A 15,237-nucleotide genomic window follows, 5' to 3' on the forward strand; every position below is an offset into this window, starting at 1 on the left:
TTTTATTATAACTGTTTGATATTATTTTAAACTGTTAGAAGTATATTTCTGTTTGACTATAACAATTTTATAACATCTTTACAAAAATATAAATAAATGGTCCGGATTTGACCGGTTGATTAAATCATTTTCTGGTACTCAATCCTTATGATTAAAAGAACTAATTAACAAAACATTCATGAAAAAAGTCTACTAATGTAACGGAACAACATATTTTCATATCGAAAATCTTGCAAAAATATGTCACTCCAAAATCTATGAAAGATCCCAATTATTTTGTTTTATATATTTTGTCAATTTGTAGATAGCGGAATCAACAAGTACGTAAGCAATGAAGTGTAGAATTCCAATAGATAATAATACTTCCACATATAATTATATCAGTTTTGCCTGAACGTCAACCATATAGACTACTTTCCACCTCTCACCTTCGTGTTTCTTTCTGTTTGCATTATTTTATTTATATGGATATAGATAGCTATATGTTGTCATGATATATATTATCTTTAATAAATAATACTCGCCTGTGCCCGCTTCTTCACCACACCAGAAAAATACAATAAATAAGGTAACATTTATTTCTACTTCTTTTTCCATTTATCCAGTTACCAATAGTAATATAGTATCCTACTGACCATTTGAAAATGTTTAAGCCGAGGTACCAAAAGGGTATTTTTTTTGTACACCAACCAAATCTTTGTACTTCTTTTTACCTTTTTTACTTCCAGCAGGTAGCTACAAAGTACAAACAAGTTCATCATAATAACTTTTGTAAATTTTGTTTTTTTTCTCATTAAGATCATAAGATGTGTAACATGTGAGTATTTTTTCCATAAAGGGAGTGCCAAATAAATATATTGTGTAGTAAAAGATGTGTATATGTTGTAAAGAGCTAAAAGTTGTAATTTTATTTATATTTTTAGCTTAGTTTCGGTATCTGTTTTTCTAACTTTAATGATGCATGATGAACGTATATATATATATATATATAGGAAAACGTATATATGTGAGTGTTCTACACCTAAGCTTAGATACCCGACAGCCTTATATTCCCATCCCATATATATATATATATATATGAGGCTGTTAGGCACCTAAGTTGGGTGAAAAACCCCTCACATACCTTTTTTTAAACCATAAAAATCATGGAAACCAAACATTTATTCAAAATATTAAAATATTGGTATATGAGGAGTTTTTCACCCAAAATGGGTGCATAACAGCCCCATACTCACTTCTATATATATATATATATATAGTTGTATCATTGTATGTATTTTTAGTAGTTTGAGAAGATTCTGTTTAATTAGCGGATTCTACACGTAACACAATTGCCCATGTTTGTTTTAATTTGTTACATATGTACTATCAGAATTATTGAGCACAAAATCTAAATTTTTTTATTTGTTTGGACTGTTGTTTTGTCTGTTGGTTTAATATGCTTTATCTTTGAAATTTGTCTACATTCCAGGAATATGCAGTTTGGTGGAGGCACAGAATAGAAAAAAACAAAACCAAAAAACCAAAAACAAAAATATTGCAAAAATTGTCCTTAAACGTTTTGTGGCTTAATTTGATGATAAGTTAGTTTTGATTTGGAATCAAAGATATGGATTCTTGGATTACTTCTGTTTCATGTTCTTCAAGCTCTGTTGTGCCTGAAAATGCATCAGGAATTTTGCTTATTCTTCAATGGTTAAGATTCATATTCCTATCTCCATGTCCTCAAAGGGCTCTTTTGACCTCCATTGATGTTATCTTTTTGTTCATCCTTTTCGTTTTCGCTATTCAAAAACTGTATTCAAGATTCACCTCCAGCAACACTGCTTCACATGTTCATGAGCCTCTTATTACTAGAACCAGAGTTGGTGTCAGCACAAATCTTTGGTTTAAGTTGTCTCTTATCGTGACATCTGTTTTAACAGTTTTCTCAATTGTTTCATCGGTTTTGGCATTTACACAAAATACCCAAATGCCATGGAAGTTGATTAATGGAATATGTTGGTTAGTCCAAGGTTTATCTTTCCTTGTGATTACTGTTTTGATCATTCATGAAAAGAGATTTAAAGCTGTCACTCATCCATTATCTCTGCGGGTTTTCTGGGTTGTGAATTTCGTAGTCATTGCTTTATTGGCATCCTCCAGTATTGTCCGACTAGTTTCTGGTACTGGAGACATTTCAGTTTACAGATCCGAAGATATAATTTCGTTGATATGTCTGCCGTTTTCAGTATTTCTGCTGGTTTTATCAGTAAATGGATCAACTGGGATCATAATGTTGACCGAATCAGAATCCCTAAACGGAAATGATAATGGTAAAGTCATACCTGCTGATGAGTTGAGCAAGTCATCAATCGTGAGTGGATGGGCATCAGCTTCAATCCCATCGAAAGTCTTTTGGCTGTGGATGAACCCGTTGTTGACCAAAGGGTACACTACCCCTCTAAAACTCGAGGACATTCCATCGCTTTCACCTGAACATCGAGCTGAGAAAATGTCAAAGCTTTTTGAAGAAAAATGGCCTAAGCCTTGTGAAAACTCAAAACATCCTGTCCGACTCACATTGATCCGATGTTTCTGGAAACATGGCGCTTTCACAGCATCCCTTGCAGTTCTGAGACTCTGTGTTATGTATGTTGGGCCTCTATTGATCCAAAGATTTGTTGATTACACTGCGGGGAAGAGAACCTCCCCATATGAAGGTTATTACCTGATAATGATACTTCTTGTTGCAAAATTTGTTGAAGTTTTATCATCCCACCAGTTCAATTTTCATTCTCAGAAGTTGGGAATGTTGATCCGGTCCACGTTGATAACTTCATTATACAAAAAGGGATTACGTCTCACATGTTCTGCTCGACAATCACATGGTGTTGGACAGATTGTGAACTACATGGCTGTTGATACACAGCAACTCGGTGATATGATGCTTCAGTTGCATGCTATTTGGCTTATGCCGGTTCAAGTTTCAGTGGCATTAGGTATTCTTTACACTTACATTGGAGTGCCAGCTTTGGTATCTTTGGTCGGGATCTTGTTGGTTCTAATGTATGTCGTTTTGGGTACTAAAAGGAACAACAGATTTCAATATAATATAATGCGAAACCGAGACTTGAGGATGAAAGCCACCAATGAGATGCTTAACTATATGAGGGTGATTAAGTTCCAAGCATGGGAAGAACATTTCAACAAGAGGATTCAAGCGTTTCGTGAGTCTGAATATGGATGGCTTACCAAATTCATGATCTCAATAGGTGGAAATATGATCGTGTTGTGGAGCGCCCCTTTGTTTATTTCTTCCCTCACTTTTGGGAGTGCGATTTTGCTAGGAATCCCACTTGATGCAGGAACAGTGTTCACTGCCACATCATTGTTCAAGAACTTGCAAGAGCCAATTCGAACATTCCCTCAATCAATGATCTCAATCTCTCAAGCCATGATCTCACTGGGAAGATTGGATGCATTTATGTTGAGTAAGGAGTTAAATGAGGAAGCAGTGGAGAGGCAGGAGGGTTGCAGTGGCAGCATGGCGATTGAGATAAAAAATGGGTGTTTTAGTTGGGACGATGAAGCGGCTGAAGGTGCTGCAGTCAAGAATTTGAACTTTGAGATAAAGAAAGGTGAACTAGCAGCAATCGTTGGCACAGTAGGTTCAGGGAAATCATCTCTTCTCTCAGCCGTTATTGGTGAAATGCACAAAATCTCCGGGAAGGTACCATTAATCTTTATTGAAAGTCATTGGTGGATGGGCTAAGTAATTTAAATAAAAAAACAAAAGCTATAAACTTTGTTAATGGTATAACAGGTAAAGGTATGTGGGAGTACAGCATACGTTGCACAAACATCATGGATTCAAAATGGGACAATTCAAGACAACATCTTGTTCGGGTTGCCAATGGATAGACAAAAGTACAAAAAAGTAATCAAAAACTGTTGCTTGGAGAAGGACTTGGAGATGATGGAATTCGGTGATCAGACAGAAATTGGTGAGCGTGGGATTAACCTTAGTGGTGGGCAGAAGCAGAGAATTCAACTCGCCCGAGCTGTTTACCAAGATTGTGACATTTATCTTCTTGATGATGTTTTTAGTGCTGTTGATGCACACACTGGTTCAGAAATATTTAAGGTAATCATAGTAGAATCAAAATCTACCGTCGTGTTTGAGTTAAGAACTTAACAGTTTGTTTTTTGATTTTGATCAAAGGAATGTGTGAGAGGGGTCCTTCGGAAGAAGACAATCTTGCTCGTGACGCACCAAGTTGATTTTCTCCATAACGTTGATCTGATCTTGGTATGCATCCTAATCTCTAATTTAGTTTTGCAGACTACAGTTTTCATTGTTAATTCAGACTAGAATTTAACTTAAACTCTGTTAGGTTATGCGAGATGGGATGGTTGTTCAATCAGGAAAGTATGATGAACTACTAGAATCTGGACTCGATTTTAAAGCTTTAGTTTCTGCCCATGAAACCTCTATGAACCTAGTGGAAATGGAAGCTACAACATTGGATAAAAGCTCCCCTAAACCTCTTGAAAAATCTCCTAGCCTACACATCGAAGAAGATCAAAAGGTTTTAGAACGATCCATTTCTAGTAAAATCATTGGCACATCAAAATTAATCCAAGAAGAAGAGAGGGAAACAGGAAGAATCAGCTTAAACGTTTATAAGATTTATGTGACCGAGGCTTTTGGATGGTGGGGTGTGATTGCTGTTATGTTGTTTTCAGTATTGTGGCAAGGCTCACAGATGGCAAGTGATTACTGGTTGGCCTATGAAACTGCTGATGACCGTGCTTCCTCTTTTAACCCTTCACTGTTTATAGAAGTCTATACAGCTATAGCAGGTGTATCACTGGTTTTGGTATTTGGTAGAATCATATGTTCAACTATCCTCGGGCTTAAAACTTCCCAAATCTTTTTTCAACGGATTCTTCACAGCATCCTTCATGCTCCAATGTCATTTTTTGACACTACACCTTCAGGAAGAATTCTTAGTAGGGTAAAGATTCTTAATCTTTACTACTTAACTGCTAAACCTTCAGAGAGAAGCATCTTATAGTTAAGTATTTGATCTTTTCAGGCATCAAGTGATCAAACAAACATCGATGTCTTCCTTCCATTTATGATGAGCCTGACCCTTGCCATGTTCATAACAGTGCTTGGAATTATCATTGTCACTTGCCAGAATGCTTGGCCAACTGTGTTCCTACTGATTCCTCTCGGTTGGTTAAATTTTTGGTATCGGGTATGTTTCATTTATTTAACGAGTTAATGATACAATAACGTGACTTGGAAATCTGATCTGATCTAATGGCCTGACTGTTTCAGAGATACTATCTTTCAACTTCCCGAGAAATTACACGACTTGACTCGATAACAAAAGCACCTATTATCCACCATTTCTCGGAGAGTGTTGCAGGGGTTATGACAATTCGATGTTTTAGGAAGCAGGACAGGTTTGTTCAAGAGAACGTTGACCGTGTAAATGGAAACCTAAGAATGGACTTCCACAATAATGCTTCGAATGGGTGGTTGGGTTTCCGTTTGGAGTTCATTGGAAGCTTATTTCTATGTATTTCCACAGTGTTCATGATCATTCTACCTAGCAGTATAATGAAACCAGGTATATTCATAACTTAACCCTATAATCATTCTTTTTTGTTTTTTTTTAACGAACTAATTTTGAAATGGGCCGCCTCGATCAGAAAACGTTGGACTATCACTCTCTTATGGATTGTCACTTAACGGAGTGTTGTTTTGGGCTCTATACATGAGTTGTTTTGTGGAAAACCGAATGGTTTCTGTTGAAAGGATCAAACAGTTCACTAACATACCTTCAGAAGCGGAATGGGTTAAAAAAGATAACCCCCCTCCTTCAAATTGGCCTTCTCAAGGCAATGTACAGCTCAAGGATTTACAGGTAACTTACAGCTATCTATATAAAGCATTTCACCCCTCCCACATTTCTCAAAAAAGAAGTTGAACTACCTAAAGTGTCCTTCACCTTTATTCATTATTTTAAACATCTCCACTTGATATACTTATAATACCCTTAATTATTAAATTAATTCACAACATGTACCCCTTAACTCCTATAACAACTACACTACTCCCTTTTACATCAATATCATACACTACCCATCGCCACCACCACCACCTATCAACACCACCGCTGGTGCCGCTACAGCCATCGCCGCATCGTACAGGCATCCGCCTATTGAGATCCTATATCTATATTGAGAACTCTTTCTAAGGAAATATCAGTTGAAGTTCTTGAATATTTGTTTGTGATTACAGGTTAGATATCGTTCAAACACCCCTCTAGTGATCAAAGGGATTACCCTAAGCATTAACGGAGGTGAAAAGATCGGTGTAGTTGGTAGAACTGGAGGTGGAAAGTCAACTTTAATCCAGGTTCTGTTCCGATTGGTGGAGCCATCTGGTGGCAGTATAGTCATTGATGGCATCAACATATCTACTCTAGGGCTACATGATCTAAGGTCACGGTTTGGTATCATTCCTCAAGAGCCAATCCTTTTTGAAGGCACTGTTAGAAGTAATATCGATCCCATTGGTGAACATTCTGATGAAGAGATCTGGAGGGTAATCTTGTATTCTTGTTACCAATAATTTCATCTTTTGACCTCCATTGAGTCATCTAATGCAGTAACTTGTTTTGCAGAGTCTTGAGCGGTGCCAACTTAATGATGTTGTAGCTGCAAAACCTGGTAAACTAGATTCTGCAGGTACCAAAAACTAAGAAAACTCTAAAGTGTGGCTTTCATAGATAGCAGAAGTTCCGTGTTTCTATATTTAAAAAAAAATACTGTTTGTTGTTTCTAGTTGTTGATAATGGCGATAATTGGAGTGTGGGACAACGGCAACTTCTTTGTTTAGGACGAGTGATGCTAAAGCACAGCAAGCTGTTATTCATGGACGAAGCAACAGCATCTGTTGATTCACAAACAGATGCCGTCATTCAGAAAATCATACGCGAGGACTTTGCTGATTGTACCATCATTAGCATTGCTCACCGAATTCCAACTGTCATGGACTGTGATCGTGTTTTAGTCATTGATGCTGGTAAGTCTTGTTCTTGTCTAAATAAAACAAGCTGAGTATGTTCTTTTAAACTTGAACTCACTGATTTGTGAACTTGTTTTGTTGGAAACAGGTTATGCCAAAGAATTTGACAAACCTTCAAAGTTAATTGAGAGACCTACTCTGTTTGGGGCATTGGTTCAAGAGTATGCTCACCGGTCCTCTGGTTTATGAAAAGCTGTAATCAAATGAACCCAGTTGACCTTAGATTTCTTGTTCTCTAGGATTATGGGGCCCAGTTTAGATAAATTTTTAAGTGGTGTAATTTTTTTTGTTGTATTATGAAGAGTGTAACTTGAATCTATTTATTAATATAGCCTGAGGGCATCTAAATAAGCTCCCAACTGGTTGTAAATTGTGCTTGTGCTATACTAATAGTATTTGGCTTTAGTATGATTGTGTAGGTACAATTTTCAATCAATGATGTCTTCATAATGGATCTTTTTAAAATCCATGTCAATATGTTCCTATTGATGGGACTTTTCTTCTATTTGATATGGGTTGGAGGAACGAAGTGCACACACGTAGAAGTCAATGCGGGTACGGACCTGCTTTCCCCTTGCGAGGTCCTAAGGGCACCGTCCCGAGCGGGGACCAGCACCCTGAGGCGGTCTCGTTGGGCAGACAGCAAGTAAGGTCTTGCAACCATGTCTTCGATTTTACGACCAGAAACAAGAACACAATTTCCTTCGTAATAGGTTCTATCATTGACAACATATTACGGGTTACCTGATCCGCACGTCTTTATCCTACTAAAACAATCTAAAAGCCATATAATCATCTAAGTAAAAGAAGAAAAGAGGTAATTATAAGTTAAATCCTCAGTTCCTCACCAGAATTTCATTCAGGCATTTTATCGAACACATCATATGCACATCTAAAATTTGAAACAAGAAAAGAAAGCAGAGCGATGCATACCTCTGAATTGGAACTACGATCAGAAAGCTCACTAATTTCACATGCACGGCCAAACAATCAGAAGCTACGAGCATAATTTTCTGTAAAAAACTCTTTCGTTGGTTAATATATTTCACATGAAAATAGAAACTAAACGGGTACTGTTTGCCGCTGATTGTTTTTTGTTTCCGTACTATATAAAACAATGTTTTTCAAACTTTCAAAGTCTTTAAAATACATAAAATATATTTTTCAAATGTTAAATTTTTTCTCCACCTACACACTAAAGGGTGGACGGAGGACCTTACCACCCTTCCCTTTTCCGGTTTTCCTTCTCTTCCCCGCTTGATGCCTAATGCTAAGAATATCTTACCATCATTCCTCATCCTTTTCTATTTAATAAATAAATAAAGAAAGAAAAGACAAAAAAAAAGCAAATAAAGACAAAATAAGATAGGCAGCAAAAGAGACACCGTGGTCACCAATTCGCTCCCCACCCTACCGGTTACCGGGGGGTCGGCGCGGTGTTTAAACCGGTACCGGATAGGTACATGTCTCCTCCCCAGGGCGCTCCGTCCACCTTAATATACCCCAAAATATTTTCTAACCCCACTGCCCGCGTAAAACACGGAAGAACCATAAAAAAATACATTTATACATAAAAAAAAATACCGACATAATAGAAAAAAAAATATTATAGTTATAAAAAATTGAAAGAATAAAAAAAAAGTAACACAAACTACCAATGAAAACATAAATACTTTTATACATCTTCATGTACTTTGGAAAAAACTACAAATCTAGCATTTTATTTTATTTTTGATTATCTTCAATTATATATATAAAACCAATTTGGTTGGATAAGTGGTTAGAGCATTTGCTTTTGGAGATAGAGGTCATGGGTTCAATCATTATGTACAGCAAGGCTGGAGATCCTTTTCTACCTTTGGTAGAACCTGGAAGCAGTCTTTCTACCTTTAGTAGGGGTAAAGTTGTCTACATCTCAACCTCCCCGTACACCGTCGAAGACGGTGCTTGAGACCAAAAACCCGTGAAAGACGGCATTATGAGTTACTTTACTTTTTCTTTTCTTCAAGTATATATATAACATAGTTATAAAAACATTTGTAAATATCTTGTATTTTAGTATTAGAATGTAAATATATATTAGTCAATCAGCGTAGCAAATTACACTAAGTAACATATGTACGAAATTTGTATATTGAAAAGCCCTAAGAAAAAGAACAAGCTATCAAATTGTTAATAATACAAGAAGATAAATATTATTATTTTAAAAAAAAATTGATAAATAAAAAGTTGGATAGATAAATATGTGTAATTGTGTTTTAGTTCAAACAAATTATCTAAAGCTAAAGGACTAATATCATGTTTCTTTAAAACTTTAATCAAAGATGATGTAATCAATTTGATCTAAAGGTAGAGATTAAAGATAGAAATTTAATAAAGGGTTAAGATTACTTCGTATTGCTATCTAAAGGTTTTCTTTTAATATATATTAAAGATTTAAAAATCTCTACCTAATACATGTATACTACTCTTAATAAAGTTATAAGTAAATTACACTTTTCGTCCCTGAAATTGACACGTTTTTCACTTTTGAACCCTAAAGTGAAAAAAATACAATTTTGACCTTAAACTTGGTCAATTTTTCCAAACGTGGTCCTTTGGCCAGACAGAGTTGAATTTTGGCCGTTAACGTTACACCCGAGGGACTACAAGTGAAAAATGTGTCAACTTTAGGGACGGAAATTGTAATTCATTCTTTCATTCATCTTTGCCAACAAAATTCCGGCCTCCGATCTTCTTCTCCAATGGACTCACAAACTTATTATTTACACCCAATGACCAACTCCATTTCTAGCTAACCATTGACCAACGAAAAGTGAAAATCATACAAATAAATTTATTCCTGCATTCGTTTTTTTTTTTCCGGTCATCCTTTCTAATGAAATTTTCCGACTAGACATTTTATTTTCCGATGATACCTAATAAAAACTTGACTTTTAATCCAAATCTAAACCAAAAAACAAAACCATTTAATCAAATGTTACGATATCAATTTCATACGTACGAGTGGATTTTTGTTTACAACCAAAACATTACAGCCAGCCAACCAAGATAAGAAAAGAATTCACCCGTTATCAATTTATGCTCAGAAAAAAACTTATAAGATATTGCAGATAAGTATCATCATCGCCAGTAATATACATTTAACATCAAACCAGCCAGCCAGATAGAAATATAAATATAATTAAGCACAAGCAGCGGATAATATACCACATAATATATAATTTTGAAGGGTTGTTGATTGATAGATGAATGGGGAGTTTAGAAATCATTGGCTCAAACATAAGGACGACAAACATATCATGAAAGTGGCAAGAAAGAGTGATAAAGAGAGAGGGGGCAACCACCCTTTTCGTCGGTCAATGGCTAGCTAAAAATGGAGTTGGTCATTGGGTAAAAATAATAAGTTTGCGAGTCCATCGGAGAAGATGACCAGATGTCGGAATCTTGTTGGAGAAGATGAATGGAAAAATGAATTACATTTTATGTCCCTAAAGTTGGCACGTTTTTTACTTTTAGTTCCTCTGGGTAATGTTAACGGCCAAAATTTAACTCTGTCTGGCCAAAGGACCACGATTAAAAAAATTTGCTAAGTTTAAGGTCAAAATTGTAATTTTTTCACTTTAAGGATCAAAAAATAAAAAACGTGTCAACTTTAAAAACGAAAAGTATAATTTACTCTAAAATTATTTACAACATTCATCTTTTAATCTTAAAAAAATTACTACACCTACCATTTTTTACATTAATAACCACATTAGAATCATCATTTTTTTCAACGTTACCGCTAATATATTCCGTATGTACATATCAATCTTGACTTTGCATGAACAACATAATTTTCATTTTGTCCCAATGAAAGTTATGATTTATGAATACAAAATAATACCAATGTAGGTGCCATCTTATTAAGTTTTAATTCCAATTTAGAAAACACACCCCAAAAATTAAAAATAAAAATAGCAAAGTATACATTGTAATCTCAAATTTTGTTCCAACATAAATAAGAAATGCTTTCATAGTTTCATAGATTACCTAAGTTGACTATTCTTTATAACGACATGATAAAAAGTTTTTTTTTCTTTTAGTCTAACAAGATAAATTGAAACTTTTTTTAAAGTTCGTTACTTATAATTTAATGAAACTGGAAGTATATTAATATAAGGAAATCGATAAACATAACCTATGTAAAAGAGTTTATTTCATGCACAAATGATTTGCATATTTTATATAATCATCTCTTGAATTCAAGGACTATGATTTAATTTACAGCTATCCGTTTATGTGATAAAAGTAAAAACTCTTATACATAGCCTCCCTTGATACAATATAGCTTAAATCCAAATATATATTTTCCTTATTGTAGAAAACTGTTCACCAAACAAGATTAGATTGAGTTTCAATTCTAATGTTTTTAGGCCTAAGACCAAAACCATACCCATATGAATAGTGTTGGACCAAAAAGCCGGTTAGGACAGCGATACAGGTTATAAACCGGTTTCAGTTTTAGCCTAATTATTCGGCTGGTAGCCCATTTAAATTTACGATCCTTAAGACTCGGTTACTAAGTAGTTACCAAAATTGGTTTATAATCGGTTTCTTTAAGGCTATTTTTACCGGTATTTTAAGTAACTTATTGACAATCACGTCGGATATCTAAGTGTCAAGTCATGAACTATTAGCAATCATGTCGAATATTTAAGCCAAGTGTTGAATTAAGTCGAATATTTTAGGTAAAATATTGAATTATTAGCAATTACGTATAACAACTTTGAATTTTTAGCAACTTTTAAGTGAACAATTAGCAGTCATGTCTGGCAAACTATAAATCATTAGCAATTACATTGAATATTTGAGGAAAAATAATCGGTTATTAACTGGTTGTTGTAACCAAACAACTGTAGAGAGACTGCATATGGTATCATAGGAGTTGCTAAACATGGATTGAAGGGACGGATCACAAATCGGTCTAAACTGTCTGGGAAAAACAAGACTAACCCACATAAAACTAAAAGCCGGTGAAAACTGGTTATAAACTGGTTCTTTCAATTACAAGTTACTAAATCGCCATAAAGCCGCTTATCGGGACCGAATAATAGATTTTGACATTATCTTCTTTAATAAATCAATTTGATGTGAGCAGTACATTATTGTCCTTATTTGAAACTTTTACATAAATATTTGATTTAGCAATACTAAAACAAGAGATGTGTTTGTTTGATAGGTTGGACTACTGGTTTCAATGGGGGATGGAGATTTTCTCAAGTTGAAAATAACTTGAGGGGTTAAGTTAGAGAAATAGTGGCCATTAGATTATACTTAAGAGTCAAGATTTAAAGATGATCATTAAATCTTGTTCTATGATTTTAATCCAAAGGTCAATATTTCTTTAACTTAACCCCTGTTAAGAATATAACTTGAGGTAATCCCTGGGAGGGGTCACTGGTTCAAAATCCGTTCCCCTTTATCTTTTTTTGTTTTTTGTTTATCTCATTGTTTAATTGATGTTTGTTACATTTCACCCCTCATTTTTGTTTGATTTGAAAATAACATTTTGGCCCTTTTTTTGCAATTTTTTTGTTTTGTTTGAATTTTAAGGGTTTTTTAAAAATATTTTAGTTTATTTTGATTTTATTTTGGAAGTTTCTTTTAACATTTTGTTTTTCTTTTTATATTCGTTTTGTAACTTTTTGTTATTTCAACTTTTTCATTTTAAAACCTTTTTGTTTTCATTATACTTTTCAATTTCTTCAACAATTCCTGGTGTAACATTAGATTATTTATCTGAAAAACTTTTTTCTTTAACATTTTGTTGTAGTTTTGTTTTTCGGATTTTTTTTTAACATTTTGTCTGTAGGTCATTTTTTAAAGTAAACATAAACATGATTATGTCGTGGTATTGTCCTTAAAAAGGAAAACGAATACGTTCCAACTATGATTCTTCTAACATTTGTTTTATTTTTGTAAAAATTTGTGGTTTTTTTTATGGGAAAATTACCTCTTTGGTCAAATTAGAGAGGTGTTGCCTTACATTAGACAACTTAAAAAAAAAGGACCAATTTGGTCACAAAAGCCGTGGCCTACAGTGGCAAAACTCACGGAACACTTTCTATCCAATAAGAATTATACACGTCAACAATCCTCCCACTTTTCCCATTCTTTCCCCCCTACATTCTTCCACTCTTCAGTAAAAAGAAAGAAAAGGGATCCCAAAAGAAAAACCCTAACTATCTTAATCTTCATCAATCATAATCCTATTTCACATAATTACAAAACCCTAATGCTGCTCTCACGAAGATGATGCTGCTCGTGCTCTAACTTTTGTCACAAAACCCTAAAAATGTTTAACCATAATGCTGCTCGTGGTGTAATGGAAATTTTAGGTTTTTTTTCAAAACTTTAATGGCGGGATACGACAATATGATTCACAAGGTTTGTGTTTTGTTGCTTTTCTGATTACTAATCTATATTGTAGTATATATTACTGATTTTTTTTTATATTTTTCAGGCTAGTGGCTATTAATAATAATACCCATAATAATAATAATAGTAATAATAAGGGAACAACATGCAGGTGCAAATGAGGTAATATTCCCAAATTGTCTTATTCTTTTAAATAATATCATAATATATAGTCAATATACGAAAACGACATGTTTGAAGTTTATATACCCTAACAAAAAGATATGAAAACGACATGTTTAACGCTGAAAATGTTATTTTTGTATTTTTTTTTTTGGGTGCTTATATTTTCATAAGTATTTGCTTTCAAATGTATATATGAAATGCAATATGATCCAGCGTTGCGTTTTGTCAACACAGTTTTATGAAGCTGATTTATCGATTAGGAGTAAGATGGGTTTTCTTACCCTTATAAAGAGTAAATTGAACGAAAATGAGAACAGAGAAAACATGTTTAGAGAAACATGTTTTGGGCATTGGTTGGATATCCCGTATACGGATAATGAACCCGGTTTAGTAAACCTCATTCTTCAGACTCAAATCCCTGTTGACCAGAATCTTCATGAGGAATACCACCCGTTGGTGTACAACGTTCGTGGTTTTGAACTTGAGTTTGGCCGTGAGCAATTCTGTTTAATTACTGGTATGCTCTTTGGACCAATGAATTGGTTGCCGTATTCACGTGGTGATATTCCATTTAAAGACCGAGTTTTTAGATCTTTCGAGTCAAAGTCAGTTACCCTAAGAGACTTTACAAACTTGTTTCATAGTGACCGGTTTGCTGATCTTCGAGACGAAGATGCTATACGTGTATGTCTGATCATATGTTTAGAATTGATATTTACCGGGCGAGAGCATACATGTGTCGTCTCAAGGTATTTACTAAGATTGGTGGAAGATCTAAATGCATGGAATGGTTTTGCATGGGGCTCATATGTGTGGTCCAACACGTATACAAGCCTAAAGAATGCAAAAACTAGAATGGATCATCAACTGTTAAAGGCGGGTCAACTTTCTGACAATACTACAAAGCCAAAGATGCCAAAATTAACTTTTACCGGATTTTTTTGGGCATTTAAGGTGATGAGATAAAACTTTTATAACAACTTTTCAAAAATAAATACATTACTGAATTTATTTTAATGTGTTTGTACATACTTTATTTTAGATTTGGATATTAGAGACATTTTCTCCGCATGTGCGTTGCTGGGAACATGATTATGCCATGATTCCGAGAGCACTTGGTTGGAAAAAGATATCCATGTTTCATGTGAAAGAAGATGGTGTTGAACTTTTAAGTAGCATTCATAATGTAAGATTACAACTTATTTCTAAATGCTTGCCGGTTAGAAAATTTCATGGAATGATACTAGTTACTGATTGCATCTATATGTCAATATATTAATTGTTACTAACGGGTAAATACATTTATTTTGTAGCTTCATCCACCAATACATCCTTTACAACCGAAGGATAATGAACTTGCACAAGAATGGTACATAATGAGTTCCGCCTATTTAAATAGGTTTCCCCAGCCGGCAGTTAGAGTGAATCAAAATGTACAAGTACACCCACCTCCGAGAGTCCCTACTACTGAGGAACGACTTCTTGCATTGGAGTCGATGGTTCATTCAGAACTGCGTAGTCTAAAGGACCGTGTATCCACTCTTGAGCAAAAACTTCAGGTA

At 34.6% G+C, this 15,237-nt stretch overlaps 1 protein-coding gene across 1 annotated transcript; it reads left to right on the top strand.

The window, feature by feature from the left end:
* Positions 1–1,609: 1,609 nt before the first annotated feature.
* Positions 1,610–7,446, top strand: LOC122582466 (ABC transporter C family member 4-like). The gene is made up of 11 exons (XM_043754860.1): positions 1,610–3,712; positions 3,806–4,126; positions 4,205–4,291; positions 4,377–5,000; positions 5,082–5,246; positions 5,330–5,624; positions 5,707–5,921; positions 6,299–6,604; positions 6,684–6,747; positions 6,845–7,084; positions 7,176–7,446. Exons 1-11 carry the CDS (start codon positions 1,610–1,612, stop codon positions 7,274–7,276), a joined length of 4,521 nt encoding a protein of 1,506 aa, XP_043610795.1. The 3' UTR covers positions 7,277–7,446.
* Positions 7,447–15,237: the final 7,791 nt, after the last annotated feature.

This window comes from Erigeron canadensis, chromosome 9 (assembly GCF_010389155.1).
Source record: "Erigeron canadensis isolate Cc75 chromosome 9, C_canadensis_v1, whole genome shotgun sequence".
Lineage (NCBI taxonomy): Eukaryota > Viridiplantae > Streptophyta > Magnoliopsida > Asterales > Asteraceae > Erigeron > Erigeron canadensis.